At 47.0% G+C, this 14,120-nt stretch overlaps 1 protein-coding gene across 5 annotated transcripts in view; it reads left to right on the top strand.

Moving 5' to 3' along the window:
• The window catches only part of DDX4 (DEAD-box helicase 4), a 125,313-nt gene that overhangs the window by 90,687 nt on the left and 20,506 nt on the right, over window positions 1-14,120 (top strand). For 4 of the 5 annotated variants that reach the window (XM_056547657.1, XM_056547632.1, XM_056547624.1 and 1 more), the window contains 7 exons: window positions 1,762-1,809; window positions 1,984-2,013; window positions 3,300-3,442; window positions 3,587-3,739; window positions 5,656-5,810; window positions 11,814-11,943; window positions 12,652-12,818. In XM_056547657.1, the coding sequence (XP_056403632.1) occupies window positions 1,762-1,809; window positions 1,984-2,013; window positions 3,300-3,442; window positions 3,587-3,739; window positions 5,656-5,810; window positions 11,814-11,943; window positions 12,652-12,818 (826 nt within the window). The remainder of the gene's footprint in view (window positions 1-1,761; window positions 1,810-1,983; window positions 2,014-3,299; window positions 3,443-3,586; window positions 3,740-5,655; window positions 5,811-11,813; window positions 11,944-12,651; window positions 12,819-14,120) is intronic. The other variant, XM_056547650.1, reaches the window with a different exon arrangement.

Here is a 14,120-nt window from a genome sequence, read left to right as displayed (position 1 = left end):
GCGGGTGGTGGCGGCGGCCTATGGCCCCGCAAAAGCCACCGCAGTGCATTGATTTAAAGCGCCCGCTTTAAATCAATGCTCTGCAGCGGTGTCGAGGGGAGATAAATAGCCGATAACTTATACCGGAATATCGGTATAAGTTATCGGCTATCGGCCCTAACCTCCACCGATTATCGGTATCGGCCCTAAAAAACCAATAGCGGTCGATCCCTAGTTAGCGGTGTATAAACTGTGTCCCCTTCCAGCTGAGAGGTCAGCTGAGATTGAGAGAGAGGGAGTGGGCTGTAAATCAAAAAACTGTGTCCGTGTGGAGGGTCTCATTCTGCTACAGGGGACAGGTTTCTTCACTACACTATCCACAAGTTTTTAAATGGAGTACCCATTTAAGTCAAGTTTAGGCTTACGGTTACAAAAATTTGTCACCATTTCTGAGTCGCTTTATTGGCGGACACAGGAGACCATGGGTATATGCTGCTTACCACTAGGAGGCTTACATTAGGCAAAAAGAGAGGCCAGTCAGTTCTGACCATTGGGATCCAATTCATGTTCGGCCTTGTCTTCCTCTCATCTTTTGTGTCTGCGGGTGCTGGGCAGTGCTCTTGGAGGTGGCGGTGCCTGTTGCTTTGCCCGCTTTTCTTCCTCTTCCCCCTCCAGTATAACTGTCTTCCTTCGTGGTCCCATACTCCTTCATGACCCTTTCCATTGATATTATACAGTTTTTTGGGCCGCCTTGCCTTGTACTTCCTTCCAGGTGAATGTTACATGTCTCGATCACCAGGATTTTTTTTTTTCTTGATGCTTCAATCATAGCGGGGGTTGTTGCCTCTGGCCTTAGGGTTCCTCTCTCAATTCTCCACTGCTCTCTACGGGCTTCGGACGGTGCGAAACTCTAGGCTCATCACTTTGCTGATTGCCAGATTGTAGTCACATGAATCCTACATTAATGTCCTGTCAAAAGGATAGACCATAGAGGAGTAACGCCTTGAACAACCCTTTCAGTGGAAATGGTTAGTCCTTGTGATAGTCTATATATGATGTCTGTACTGAAAGACCTAGCCTGTCCCTGTCTGTGTGATGCGGAGTAGGAACAAAAGGATTGCATGTTGTAGACTCAGAATGCGCCACCTTTGCACTGTTAAGGCTAAAGTTACATGTGCATTTTGGGGCTCTGTCACACATGCAAAAGAACTGAACTGTATGGTCCATTGCACATAGAACACAGTCCCATTGACATTGAATGGGTTCAGTCCATTGTTTTGAGTGGAGAAAAAAAACTGCAGTATTTTTTTCCCTCCAATTCACTCCAGTAATATGAATGATTTCTGTGAACGGAGCTCCGAACACAGATGTATAAGAGCTGTAACAATCATTTGCTCAGTTTAGACATGGTCGGCCAATTCTCTTGCAGAGTCTTGTCAAAAACATTAGCAAAAATGAATTTTCACCTGCCTGTAGTGAAGCTTGTGTAAACGCTTGTAGTGAGTGCAATATTCACTGAGCTAGAAATTCCGAAAGTATTCGTAGAGTGTATTCACACGTACAGTATCCTTAACATGTTGCGCGCGATTTGATTGTGTTTAGTCGTTCAGTTTACATTTAATTCTTCAGCATCAAAGCAGATTAAAACCCTGCACATCAAATATGTACAGACAGCTTTACATGTGAAATACACCCATAATGTACTTAGTGACTCTAATAGAAAAGCTTTGACCCATTATTACAGAGGAATATTATGTCAATTTAAATGTTATTCCTCCTTAGGTGGCTACAAAGGGAGAAATGAGGATGTTGGGTTTGAATCTGGAAAAGGTAAAATACTATGGGCTATATGACCATTATAGATGCTTTTCCTGTACCTTTTGTAACACCAAAGTTTCACAGCTGCTAGTGCAGAACCACACTCTTCCATTCATTTTATTAGTAAGCTAAGGTTTTTTTTTTATTGTTTTTGCTAGTCAATTTCTTTTTTTTGTCCCCCTGTAGGTCAGGATGACCTTGCAAAAGCAGATACCGGTATGTATTTTGCAGTGTTCTTTAAATATGTTGGCCTTATGTAACCAGTGAAAAGTGACATCAAAATGTCAAGGGATATAAAAAAAAAAAACATGGCCACTCTTATAAAATCAGCACCACAGTGGTACGAAGTTGCAATAGTAGACACACCACAGGGACAGGGTGGCATGGTTTCTAGGAGAAAGCAGACATATTTTTCTGATGTTGCAGGACTCTTGACGAAATTGGAAGTTGAGTTGACAATTAAATCACTTGTATTCCGTCCCTAGACATCTTATCCTCTATCCAAAGTAAAGGAAATAAGTTGTCTGATCACGGGGGTCCCACTGCTGGACACCCCCTCCCCGCGATCTCCTGCAGGGCACCCTGGCATTCTGAACTTTTTGTTCTGAACGCTGGGTTCGGGGCCATGGTCGTAACATCACACCACGCCCCCTCCATTCAGGTCTATGGTGCCGGGCTGGAGTACAGAAGATTGCGGGGGTTCTCAGCATCGGGACGCCCACGATCAGACATTCTTGTACTTTGGATAGGGGACAAGATGTTTAGGGGCGTAGTACCCTGACTCCAGTCCTAGGTCAGTTGAGTTCCTGTTAACTATAGGATTACATCCCCGATTAGATAGCTCCTGCAAGCTCACAGACCTCAATCTCTCCCAGCTCTATCTGTATGCTAATTTTCCCTAAATCGCAGCCCAAATTCTGCTACTACACTGAAATTGTGCAAATCATGATGAAAATATGTTCGTTTTTGCAATGAGTTTTTTCAAAATTGCTGTAAAACTAACGTCTTGACCACAGCAGTATTTGTGCTGTGCTTCAAATAAGAAAATGCATTGAAACTGCACATAATGTGTACTGAACTGTGAAATTAAAACTGGTATTCACCTGACTAAATTCTAGTAGCTAAACTGGATGACCAAGCGCAGTGATAAGATTCCACCCCTCTCTACAAAGCCAAAGGATTAATGTGGAATGTATGCAGTGTTAGGAAATCATTTTGGATGGTATTAGGATCAGTATGGCTGAAAACCCATTCCTGCTACATCAGCTACAGTATTCAGATAGCCTATGCTCCTTTATATAGAAAACAAAACAAATTCAGAGTACTTAAGACCTCCTGGTTGGGATCACCACTAAATATATGTATTTCCACATCATAGAACACATACTGCTTGACATTTGTCATTTTAGTGCAGTTGTTATATGCTTAAAAAGTGCCCCACTATCGCTCTAGTCGCAGCTCACCCAAATTGTAAATGTCTCCCTCTTGTATTTTCTCTTTAGGACCTAAAGTGACTTATATTCCCCCTCCCCCATCGGATAATGAAGATGATATCTTTAGACATTACCAGACGGGTATTAACTTTGATAAATATGATGAAATCCTTGTTGATGTATCCGGAGTCAATGCGCCACCTGCAATACTGGTTAGTGTGAAAGTTTTTGTTTCTATTTTTTATTTTATGATGTTTTTTTTTTTGTTTTTTTTTATTAACCAGCGGATATCTAATTGAGTAAAAAAATAAATGGCAATTCTTAAAAATTTAAATTACTTTACTTTTGTCCTCTAGTCATTTGAAGACGCGGCGCTCAGCGACACACTAAACAAAAATATCTACAAGGCGGGTTATGTGAAGTTGACCCCGATACAGAAGCACAGTATACCTATTGTTATGGCGGGTCGTGACTTAATGGCGTGTGCCCAGACTGGATCTGGAAAAACTGTAAGTATTGTTGGAAATGTGCAGACAAGGGGAATGATTTTCAAGTGTAAAATATCTCAGGCCCGTCACCACCTGCTAAGCCCCATGCACATTCTGTGCAAAATAGCACAAAATGGGCATAAGCCAAAATCTGAACTTTTGCACAGCAGTAAGGCTGTGTTTGCACTACCGTCCATTCAAAACTTCCATGAGTAGCTTGTCAGCTTTAGTGGGAAAGCAATAGTACACCATGCTCTGTTAGGTCAGTTAGGCACAGTTGTCTGTCATGCAGGTCCAGCATTATAGCCATTTTTTCCATTCAAATGGAAGCCGTGCAACAGATCAAACTGTGGCAAGATTTTTCTTTTAAACTGAAACATACGGGTATATCCACACTATGGAATCTACGCCTGGACATTTGTTAGCGCTGGCAAAACAAGCCGGCATTAGGACTACTCTGAAATGTGCCATCTCAATAAACTAGAACGCATTTCAGAGCAGATTTGGCTAAAAGAATTAACATGTACATGTTAATGTTGCAGCAGAAACTCATTGGGAACAATGGGAGGCTGCTGCATCGGATTTTCTGAGTGGAATTACGCTAGAAAAATCTGCAGTTTGAATGAGCCCTAACAAGTATATTCAGAGCCTAATGTATGGGACATGCGTTCCCTGTGATGAGCATCTCTCTACTGTGGGTTATCTTCCTGAGATATTGTCAGGAATTACAGTGGTCCCTCAAGTTACAATATTAATTGATTCTGGGACAACCATTGTATGTTGAAACCATTGTATGTTGAGACCAGAACTCTATGGAAACCTGGTAATTGGTTCTAAAGACCCAAAATGTCATCCAAAAAATAGGAAAAAGGGAGAATTAAAGAAAAATAAGTAGATAATTAATATAGATAAAGCAAATCCTTACATATAAAAGTAAGAAAGATCTGCTGGGAGCTGTAAATCACTGTCTATTTCAGTGTTTTCCAAGCGGGGAGCCACCAGCTGTTTCAAAACTACAACTCCCAGCATGCCCGGACAGCCAAAGGCTGTCCGGGCATGCTGGGAGTTGTAGTTTTGCAACTGCTGGGGGCACCCTGCTTGGGAAACACTGGTCTATGTAGAGGACAGGAGCTTCTTCGGGGTCCTGTACAGAACACAGTGTCCTAAAAAAGTAACATGGAGTCGCCCTCACCTGATGTCCAAAGGAGCAGTTGACCCTGGTACAGGTAAAGTGTACAGAATATGTAATACCTCCCTGTACTGTAGGGGGCGCTACCAGACACCAGTCAGTGCATACACTTCAGTAATACAGGTGTTTTACCAGTAAATTGCCCATTCTGATTGGTCAGTTCTTCCAGCCATTGACATGTTTCGCAAATCTGGACTGTCTGTAGCATTGTATGTTGAGTCTGGTTTCAACTTACAATGGTCCAGAAAAGACCATTGTATGTTGAAACTATTGTATGTTGAGGCCATTGTAAGTTGAGGGATCACTGTATTGCTTTTTCCTATCCCCTGCTCTTACTGACCTAGATTTATTAGGTAAGCAAAGGGTTATTGATGTGTTACCAAGGGAATGCTTAGATCTGCCTAGGAGGTAGAGACCTGGAGGTAGAGACAAGATATTTTTAATCAAGACTATAGTAAGTTTGATAATCTGCCTGAAACCATTACTGTCTGGTTTTGCCAATAACCAGTCGCAGCTTAGGTTTTATATTTTAACAAGCTGTGGTAAAATCTAATCTAACCAGACAATGTTTCAGGCAGATTGATAGATCTGCGCCTCTGTGTATTACTTAATTTTTAATTTTGGGTGCATCAGGACATTAATGTTTGGATGTTTATCATTACAAATCCAGGTTATGGGTTAGGGACTTGTAATTTTTTGTGCCAACGCTTTTCTCTACTTTTAAGCAACATTGTTATATATTTCACAGGCTGCTTTTCTTTTGCCTATTCTGGATCATATGATGAAAAATGGAGTTGCCTCAAGTCAGTTTAACGATATTCAGGAGCCAGAAGCAATAATTGTAGCACCTACTAGAGAGCTGATCAATCAGATTTACCTTGATGCTCGAAAATTTGCATACGGGTATGTTAATAAATATGTGACATAAAGTGTGATGGTCCCACCCCCACAAGACTTAGGGATATAACACTAGAGGATCTTTTGGTTGGTTGCAGATGGCAAGCATTAAGCTTTCTCTATCGGCTCCATTGGGGGACACAGACCAGGGGTATATGCTGTTGTTGCTGGGAGACTTGACTCTAAGGAAACCAAAAAAGTCGGCTCCTCTCAGCAGGATATACCCGCCTACAGAGCCTGAGGTAATCAGTTTTAGCTTAGTGTCTGCAGGAGATGGACACTGGTCTGGGGTTCTCCCCAGACCTGGTCTAACTTTGTTCATTTTTCCAGATTAGGGACGTTTAGTTTCTTATTCCCTTTTATTTTCCTTCTTTCTGGTGGGGACTCAGGAACATAGCGTTCACTGTTTCCCCATTTGCGATTGAGGGGGCAAAGACATCGTGGATGTACTGTCAACCCCCTCTCACCAACGGTCAGCGCCTGGGGTTGTACCTCATGGGTCCGGGTCCCCCACTTTTCCCTGCTCGTCTCGCTTTTTACAGCCCGGCATGATGCAGGTGACTAAAAAGCTGTCTGAAGACTTCATCAGGAAGACTTCATTAGGTAAGTTCTTCTGACTAAGGTGAGTATAACTCCCCCCCCCCCCCCCCCTTCTTTTTCTTACAGGTTTTGGGGACTTGCAACCTCTGGAGACTCCCTGTTCTAGTCCCACTCCTCTTTATTATCATCTAATGTGTGGACTTCTGAGGTGGAACTGCTCAGTGGTGTAGGACTGTCTCAGCACCTCTCTGGGCGCCAGTGTTTTAACATCGGCAGTTCTGTCCTTTCTTTAGCAGCCGCGGCTGCTGTCTCACTCTGCCTATTCTTCTGTGCTCTGGACGCATCGCGTGCGATGCGTTCGGGGCACAGTTTACTTTCACTTTCTTGGCAGTAAGCTGCCGGCGGCGTTTTCGCCATCTCCCTTCCCCCGGCACTCGCATATGTGACGGGGATTGAGAGCGGGCGCCATTTCCACGCCGTCATCATTCCTCTCTCGGCGGGGTTTGCGCCCTGTGAGTTCAGACGCGCGAACCACTACAGCCAATGGAAGCAGGCAGAGGAGCCTTAGGACCAATCGGAGGCGCCCCAGTCTAACCCGGCCCCTCTCTTTTCATTGGTCTTGCTGCCCCTGCTTGTCTCTCTCCTTCTGAGGAACTTCTCCTCACAGCGGCTGCCTGGGGGGGACACGGACGCTGGTGAGTCTGTTTTTTTACTCATGTCTGAGCCCAGAACTGTTCCTCCCCCTAAGCAGGTATCTGGGGCCCTGGTCACCTACTATTCTTGCAAGGGCTGCAACTCTAAAATGCCTGGGTCTGCTGAACCCACCTGTTCCGCCTGCACTACTGCATCTCCTGACCCCCCTGGTATTCCTACTCAGGATGTTCCCCCAGACCCAGTGGGCTCTTCTGCCCCTCCAATATGGTTGTCTTCCCTCTCTGTCTATATCTGACTTTGGCGCAGGTCTCCCGTTCCGTGGTGACTGCCTTGGAGAGGTCCTCCTTACACCGTTCCTCTAGAGAGCCTCGCTTTCCCTCACCCTATTTTAAACGCTCTCACAAGCGTAATAGGGGTCATTCCTCTGACTCCTCTCTGGAGTCTTTGTACAGACGTAGGCGCTCCCCTCATGGGCATCGTCCCTCTGCTATGTCTTCCGGCAAGCGTCTCTTCTAGAAGGCGCTGCACGAGTCGCCATTCTGAGTCCCCAGAACGGCACACCAGGTCACTGTCTCCTCCTTCTAAGGCTACCTCCACCCGTTCCCACTCCCCTGGAGAACTAGTTGTTGAGGCTTTTGCTTCTGCCTCTGATTGAGGACCACACAGACATGACTGACACGGTGGACTCATTGGTTTCAGCCATAAGAGACACCTTTCACCTAGAGGACCCAGGAACTTCGGGCGCTGTCCCAGAAGATTCCTTTCATCGTGCCCGTCCGGCACTCAAGATGTTCAGCTGCCATGCTGAATTTGAAGCCTTGCTGGAGTCTGCCTGGAGGCATCCTGACAAAAGGTTTCAAGAAACAAAGAACGTTAAAGCGTGTTATCCCTTCGCTAAAGACCTCATTGCCCGGTGGACTTAACCTCCTACGGTGGACCCACCAGTCTCCCGCCTATCTAAGGCTACTACCCTGCCTTTGCCCGATGCTGCTCCTTTTAAGGATCTAGCGGACAAAAGGGTTGATACCTTGGCAAAATTTGCCTTTGAGGCTGCGGGTTCTTCTCTTCTCCCTGCTTTTGCCTCTGCCTGGGCTTCCAGGGCCCTTGCGATCTGGGTCTCCCGACCCCATCAGGGCATTTCTTCTGGGGCTTCCTCAGAAGAACTGACCGACTTAATTCTCCTGCTTTCTAAAGCTGGAGTTTTTCTATGTTCTGCTTCCATGCAGTCGGCCCACTGTGCTGCCTTTGCCACGGGTAACCTAGTGGCTCTCTGTAGATCCGCGTGGCTCAAAGCCTGGGATGCGGACGCAGCCTCCAAAAAATCTCACTGAGCTTCCATTTACTGGCTCTCGGCTTTTTGGTAAGCGCCTAGATGAGATCATCTCGGAAGCCACGGGAGGGAAGAGTTCATTATTACCTCAAAATAAGGCCCGCAGTACTACTTCCCGCCGCAAATCTACATCTTTTCGGACCTTCGGGGTCATGAAGGGGGCCAGGCAGGCACCTACTCGTGACAAGAAGGCTCCCTCCTTCCAGACCCGCCCATCCTGGAAAACAAATAACCGTTCGGCCCGCTTTCTCGGGCCAAGGCGGGAACCCGCAAACCCACCTCTGCCTGAAGTGACGCCCCACGGTCTTCCTCTCTGGCAAAGGCCTTTCTGGGTGCGCTTCAGTCCCTCCTCATTCAGGGGGTCATTGTCCTGGTTCCTCCCAAAGAACGTTTTTGAGGTTTTTCTTCTAACCTCTTAGTAGTTCCCAAGGAAGGGGGTTCCGTACGCCCCATCTTGGATCTAAAGCACCTCATCTGGCATCTCCTCCTGCCCCTCTTCCGCATGGAGTCTCTCCGTTCGGTCGTGGCGACCATGGATCAGGGGGAGTTTCTTTCCTCAGTGGACATCAGGGACGCCTCCCTCCTCGTTCAGATTTTTCCAGGACACCAGCGGTTCCTCCGCTCTGCTGTCCCGGAGGGACATTTCCAGTTTGTGACTTTCCAGTTTGTGGCCACAGCTCCGAGAGTATTCACCAAGGTCCTTGTGCCGATGATCGGCCTGCTACGGAAGAGGGGGGGGGTCTCAGTGATTCCTTACTTGGACGACCTTCTGATCAAGGCTCCATCCAGAGACCAGAATCTAGAGTCTCTCACCTTCACTCTTCAGGCCCTGTCTCGCTTTGGTTGGTTGGTCAATCGGGACAAGTCCAACCTATCCCCCACTCAGTCCTTGGTTTTTCTGGGGCTTCAGTTCGACGCCCGGGTTCACCTCCCACCGGACAAGCGGCTGACCCTTCTGTCGGGGGTTCGTATACTCGGGAACCCCTCCCCAGTGTCCATTCGCTTTTGCATGGAAGTCCTGGGTCGGATGGTGGCGGCCATGGAGGCCGTTCCTTTCGCTCAGTTTCATTTTTGACCCCTTCAACTCACGATTCTATCCCGGTGGGACAGGTCTCCCTTGTCCATTGATCGCAAGATTGTACTTCCTTGAACATCTCGCCGCTCCCTTCTGTGGTGACTCCGCTCCCCCCTACTTCTTCAGGGCGCTCCTTCCTGCCCCTCCATTGGCTGGTTGTCACGACGGATGCCAGCCTTTCGGGTTTGGGGGGTGTATTCCGAGACCGGAAAGTCCAGGGCCTTTGGTCTCCCAGAGAGACCCTCTTCCCGATCAACATCTTGGAACTGAGGGCAATCTATGCCTGTTACATTAGGAGATCCTTCTTCAGGGGCCGCCCAGTTCGTGTCCAGTCGGACAACTCCACTGCGGTGGCGTACATCAATCGCCAGGGCGGGACTCGCAGCTTGGCAGCTATGGCCGAAGTTTCCAAGATTCTTCTCTGGGCGGGGTTCCAGCCATCTTGGCAATTCACATCCCAGGCGTAAACAATTGGAAAGTGGACTTCCTAAGCCGGTCCTCTCCCGACCCTGGCAAGTGGTCCCTTCATCCGGAGGTATTTGCAGAGTTCTGCGACTTCTGGGGAACTCCGGATGTGGACCTCTTTGCATCCCGCCACAACCAGAAGGTTCCCCTCTTTGTGTCGAAGTCCCGGGACCCCCGTGCTCTGGCAGCGGATGCACTGGTGATTCCTTGGTTGGGTTTCGCCCTTCCTTGTGTTCCCTCCTCTTCCTCTCCTTCCCAGGGTCCTGAGGAAGCTCAAAGTGGAGGGCATTCCCACCATTCTCGTGGCTCCAGATTGGCCTCGGAGGGCATGGTAGGCCGACGTCGTCCGGCTCCTTGACGAAGGTCCGCTGCACCTTCCGTTTCCTCCAGACCTTCTCTCTCAGGGTCCCCTGTGTCACCCCAATTTACCGTCGCTGCATTTGACAGCGTGGCGGTTGAGACCGTGGTACTAAGGGCCCGTGGCTTCTCAACACAGGTGATTCGCACCAGGCTCAAGGCGCGCAAGCCCTCTTCCGCGAAGATATACCACCGTACCTGGCGGTCTTATTTTCGTTGGTTGGCGGTCTTATTTTCGTTGGTGTGAATCTCAATCTTTCTCCAGTGGTGGTCTCCCATCCTACACCTCCTTGGGATCGGAATTTGGTCCTTGGCGCCCTACAGGGTGCACCCTTTGAACCCCTCAGGGAGGTTTCCCTTTGTCTCCTTTCCTGGAAGGTGACGTTCCTCGTGGCAATTACCTCCATCAGACAGGTTTCGGAGTTGGCGGCTCTTTCTTGCCGCTCTCCCTTTCTGATTGTCCATCAGGACAAAGTTGTTTTTCGTCCGGTTCCTTCTTTATTACCTAAGGTGGTTTCTGCCTTCCACCTTAATGAGGATATCGTCCTCCCGTCCTTTTGTCCTGCTCCATCTCATCCCAGGGAGCGTTTGCTTCATAAACTTGATGTGGTACGGGCGGTGCGTACCTACCCCTCTCTCTGTTACGTCCTCTTTTTCGTCAATGTGATTCCTTTTTTGTTCTTACGGACGGTCACCGTAAGGGTCTTCCTGCTTCGAAGGCATTTTGTGGTGGATCAGGTCTGCCATTTCAGAAGCTTACCGTTTTCCCTTCAGGGTTTCAGCTCACTCCGCGCGTTCTGTCGGAGCTTCCTGGGCTCTCCATAACAGGGCTTCAGCCTCTCAAGTCTGTAGGGCGGCTACCTGGTCGTCCTTGCATACCTTTACTAAATTCTACCAGGTTCATACCTTTGCATCTGCGGATGCTAGTCTGGGCCGTAAGGTGTTGCAGGCGGTGGTGGCTCAGCCTGTCACTTGATTGATTCTGTGCCCACCCCAGGGACAGCTTTGGTACGTCCCAAGGTCTGTGTCCCCCAATGGATCCGATAGAGAAAAAGGGATTTTTGTCTTTCTGTAAAATCCTTGGTTCTGGTTTTGGTTACCTGTCTGAGGGTGTGTTCAGTTAATTTTTTGTTCTGGTTACCTCGGACTGGTCTTGGTTTTCTGCCTATCTGTCCTCTCCTACTGCTTAGGGACTAAACTGATTACCTCAGGCTCTGTAGGTGGGTATATCCTGCTGGGAGGAGCTGACTTTTTTTGGCTTCCTTAGTGTCAAGTCTCCTAGCAACAATAGCATATACCCCAAGGTCTGTGTCCCCAAATGGGTCCTCCGAGAAAAGGATTTTACGGTAAGATAAAAATCCCTTTTTTGTGAATGTTTCACATAATGATGATTTTGTTGTCTCTTCACTATTAGTGGCACATGCATTTTACTTGTTTACTATGTAAAAATCCTTCATTTTATTAGCATAATGTGATCTATGCACAACACAGGTAATATGCTTCATAGTGTTGATAAAATACTATGGACTTGTCACTAAAGCATGGTTTGTTTTAATGTATTTTTTCTTTTGTTTTTCCCCTGCCTCAGAACTATTGTTCGTCCAGTTGTGATCTATGGAGGAACACAGACATCTCATTCATTACGCCAGATATTTCAAGGCTGCAACATTCTTTGTGCAACACCTGGAAGATTGTTAGATGTTATTGGGAAGGAGAAGGTATAGTTAAAAATCTTTTAGGAAAGTTCAATTTACAGATCCGCATGTAAGGCTACTTTAACATCCATCCCGTTCACGGTCTGTTCTGCACTTTTTTTTTCGTGCACTGAACGGACTTTGAAACGGGATGAGCACAACGTAAACTGCGGGAATGTGGTCCGTCAGGGATCCGGTAGTTAGCGGAATTTAGTGGAGAACGTAAATAGTGCATGAGCAATTTTTTTTTTCTGCTAAACTTCTGTCATTCTGACAGAGTTGCCGATGAAGCTTCAAATAGTGCAGTCCGATGGCAGTGTGAAGATAAACTTACCTATATACCCCAGGAGCGTGGTGGTGACTGGTAATGCATGCCCCCTCCCATAGACTTACATTAAGGGGCGTGGCATGTCATCATGAGGGGGCGTGGCTGACCGTGAAAGCACAGGCTGTCCAGTGGAGTACACCTTTAATTTTGACAGAGAACAGAAAAGAGCCACCTAGTGGCCATTTTTCCATTGCATTTTAAACATATTTATGTTGAGAATTTTCAAAGCAAGTGAATGGGAAAGTGTCTGCTAATTACACAAAGAACACTATTAAAAGTTTTATTTGGTGACAGGTACTCTTTAAATTGCGTTTTTAGGTTTGCTACAGCTAGCATAAGAGATTTTCTGTAAATGTTTGATGGCTTTTTTTTCCCCCATAGCTGATTCTAAAATGTATTTTTAGATCGGTTTGAGCAAAGTGAAATTTGTTGTACTGGATGAAGCTGATCGTATGCTTGACATGGGCTTTTTGGGAGATATAAAAAAATTGTTCCAAAGTCCTGGAATGCCAGCTAAAGAACAGAGGCAAACCTTAATGTTTAGTGCGACATTTCCTGAAGACATACAAAGGTGAGGTTTTTTTCCATATTTTTTTTTGTGCATTCCTAGAGGGAAGTTGTTGTCTTTCCTACATTTCTACTGCTGCTACAGCTGAAAGCGCAACTGTCATGAGGTTTGAGGCATATCATCTAACCAAAGTCTGTATGTTGTGTACAATTTGTATCCAGCCTTACTTATATTGTTCTTATTACAGCTTTTATTATCCCAAAAAACTTTTTACTTACAGCCACCAACAGTCGGATAGGCGCGGCCTGGGGTTCGCTCTACCCCCGTGTCCACCATGCCAATCCGCTATACACCAACGCTGGGACCCCTGTGTTATTGACACACAGGTCCCAGCGTATGCGACCCCTAGCTTTCTTATGTGAGTGCCATCCAACATTACTCTACAGAGCGAGCGCTGACTTGCACTGTCTGATCCCTGACAATACTAGAGCCCGGACAATACTAGAGCCAGAGAGTGAATGAGCTTTCACTGCCTCTTGTGAATGCAAAAGCACCCAGTGCGTCTCCTGCCTCTAGTATTTTTCGGGCGCACGGAGGCGTCAGACAATGCAAATCAGTGCTCTCTCTGTAGATCAATTGTCGGACGGCGCTCAGATAAGAAAGCTAAGGGGCTCATGCACTGGGACCTGTGTCAATCACACAGCGGTCCCAGTGCTGGTATACAGGGGGCATAGCAAACCCCAGGCCATGCCTATCCTACTGTTGGTGACTTCAAGTTAAAAACGTTTTTTCTCGGTTGGCTCCATTGGGGGACACAGAGACCATGGGTATATCTTGCTGACACTAGGTATACAAAAAGATGTCGGGCCCCTTCTGGCAGGATATACCCCGCCTACTGACTCTGAGCTAATCAGTTTGAGCTTAGTGTCAGTAGGAGGCAGACACAGGTCTGGAGTTCTCCAGACCTGGTCGTGTTTTTTTATTTTCTAGCTAGGGCCTGTTATTAGGTTTTTCTCTGCTTTTCTTTTCTGGTTTTTAGGTGTGGGTTCAGGAGCATGGCGCTACCTTTTCCCCCATATGAGGCTAAGGGGCACAGGGCATAGTGTATGTGTCGTTAACCCCCTTCCTTCCAGCACCTGGGGTTGCACATTGGGTCCGGGTCCTGCTGTCTCAGCCTGATATGATGCAGGTGACCATAGCTGGCTGATGACATCTTAGGTGAGTATGATAAGTATATTCCTCAACCTCCCCCTCTCCCTATCCTTTTCTGGGCATTTGGGGGACTTTTTCTTAATTTCTGGGGCTGGGGATAGTGATCTGGCTCAGGACTCACTATCAGCACTGTCGGGGAACGCGGGGCAGCTT

Source organism: Hyla sarda, chromosome 1 (genome assembly GCF_029499605.1).
Source record: "Hyla sarda isolate aHylSar1 chromosome 1, aHylSar1.hap1, whole genome shotgun sequence".
Classification (NCBI taxonomy): Eukaryota; Metazoa; Chordata; class Amphibia; order Anura; family Hylidae; genus Hyla; species Hyla sarda.
This window is presented reverse-complemented; position numbering and strand designations above follow the sequence as displayed.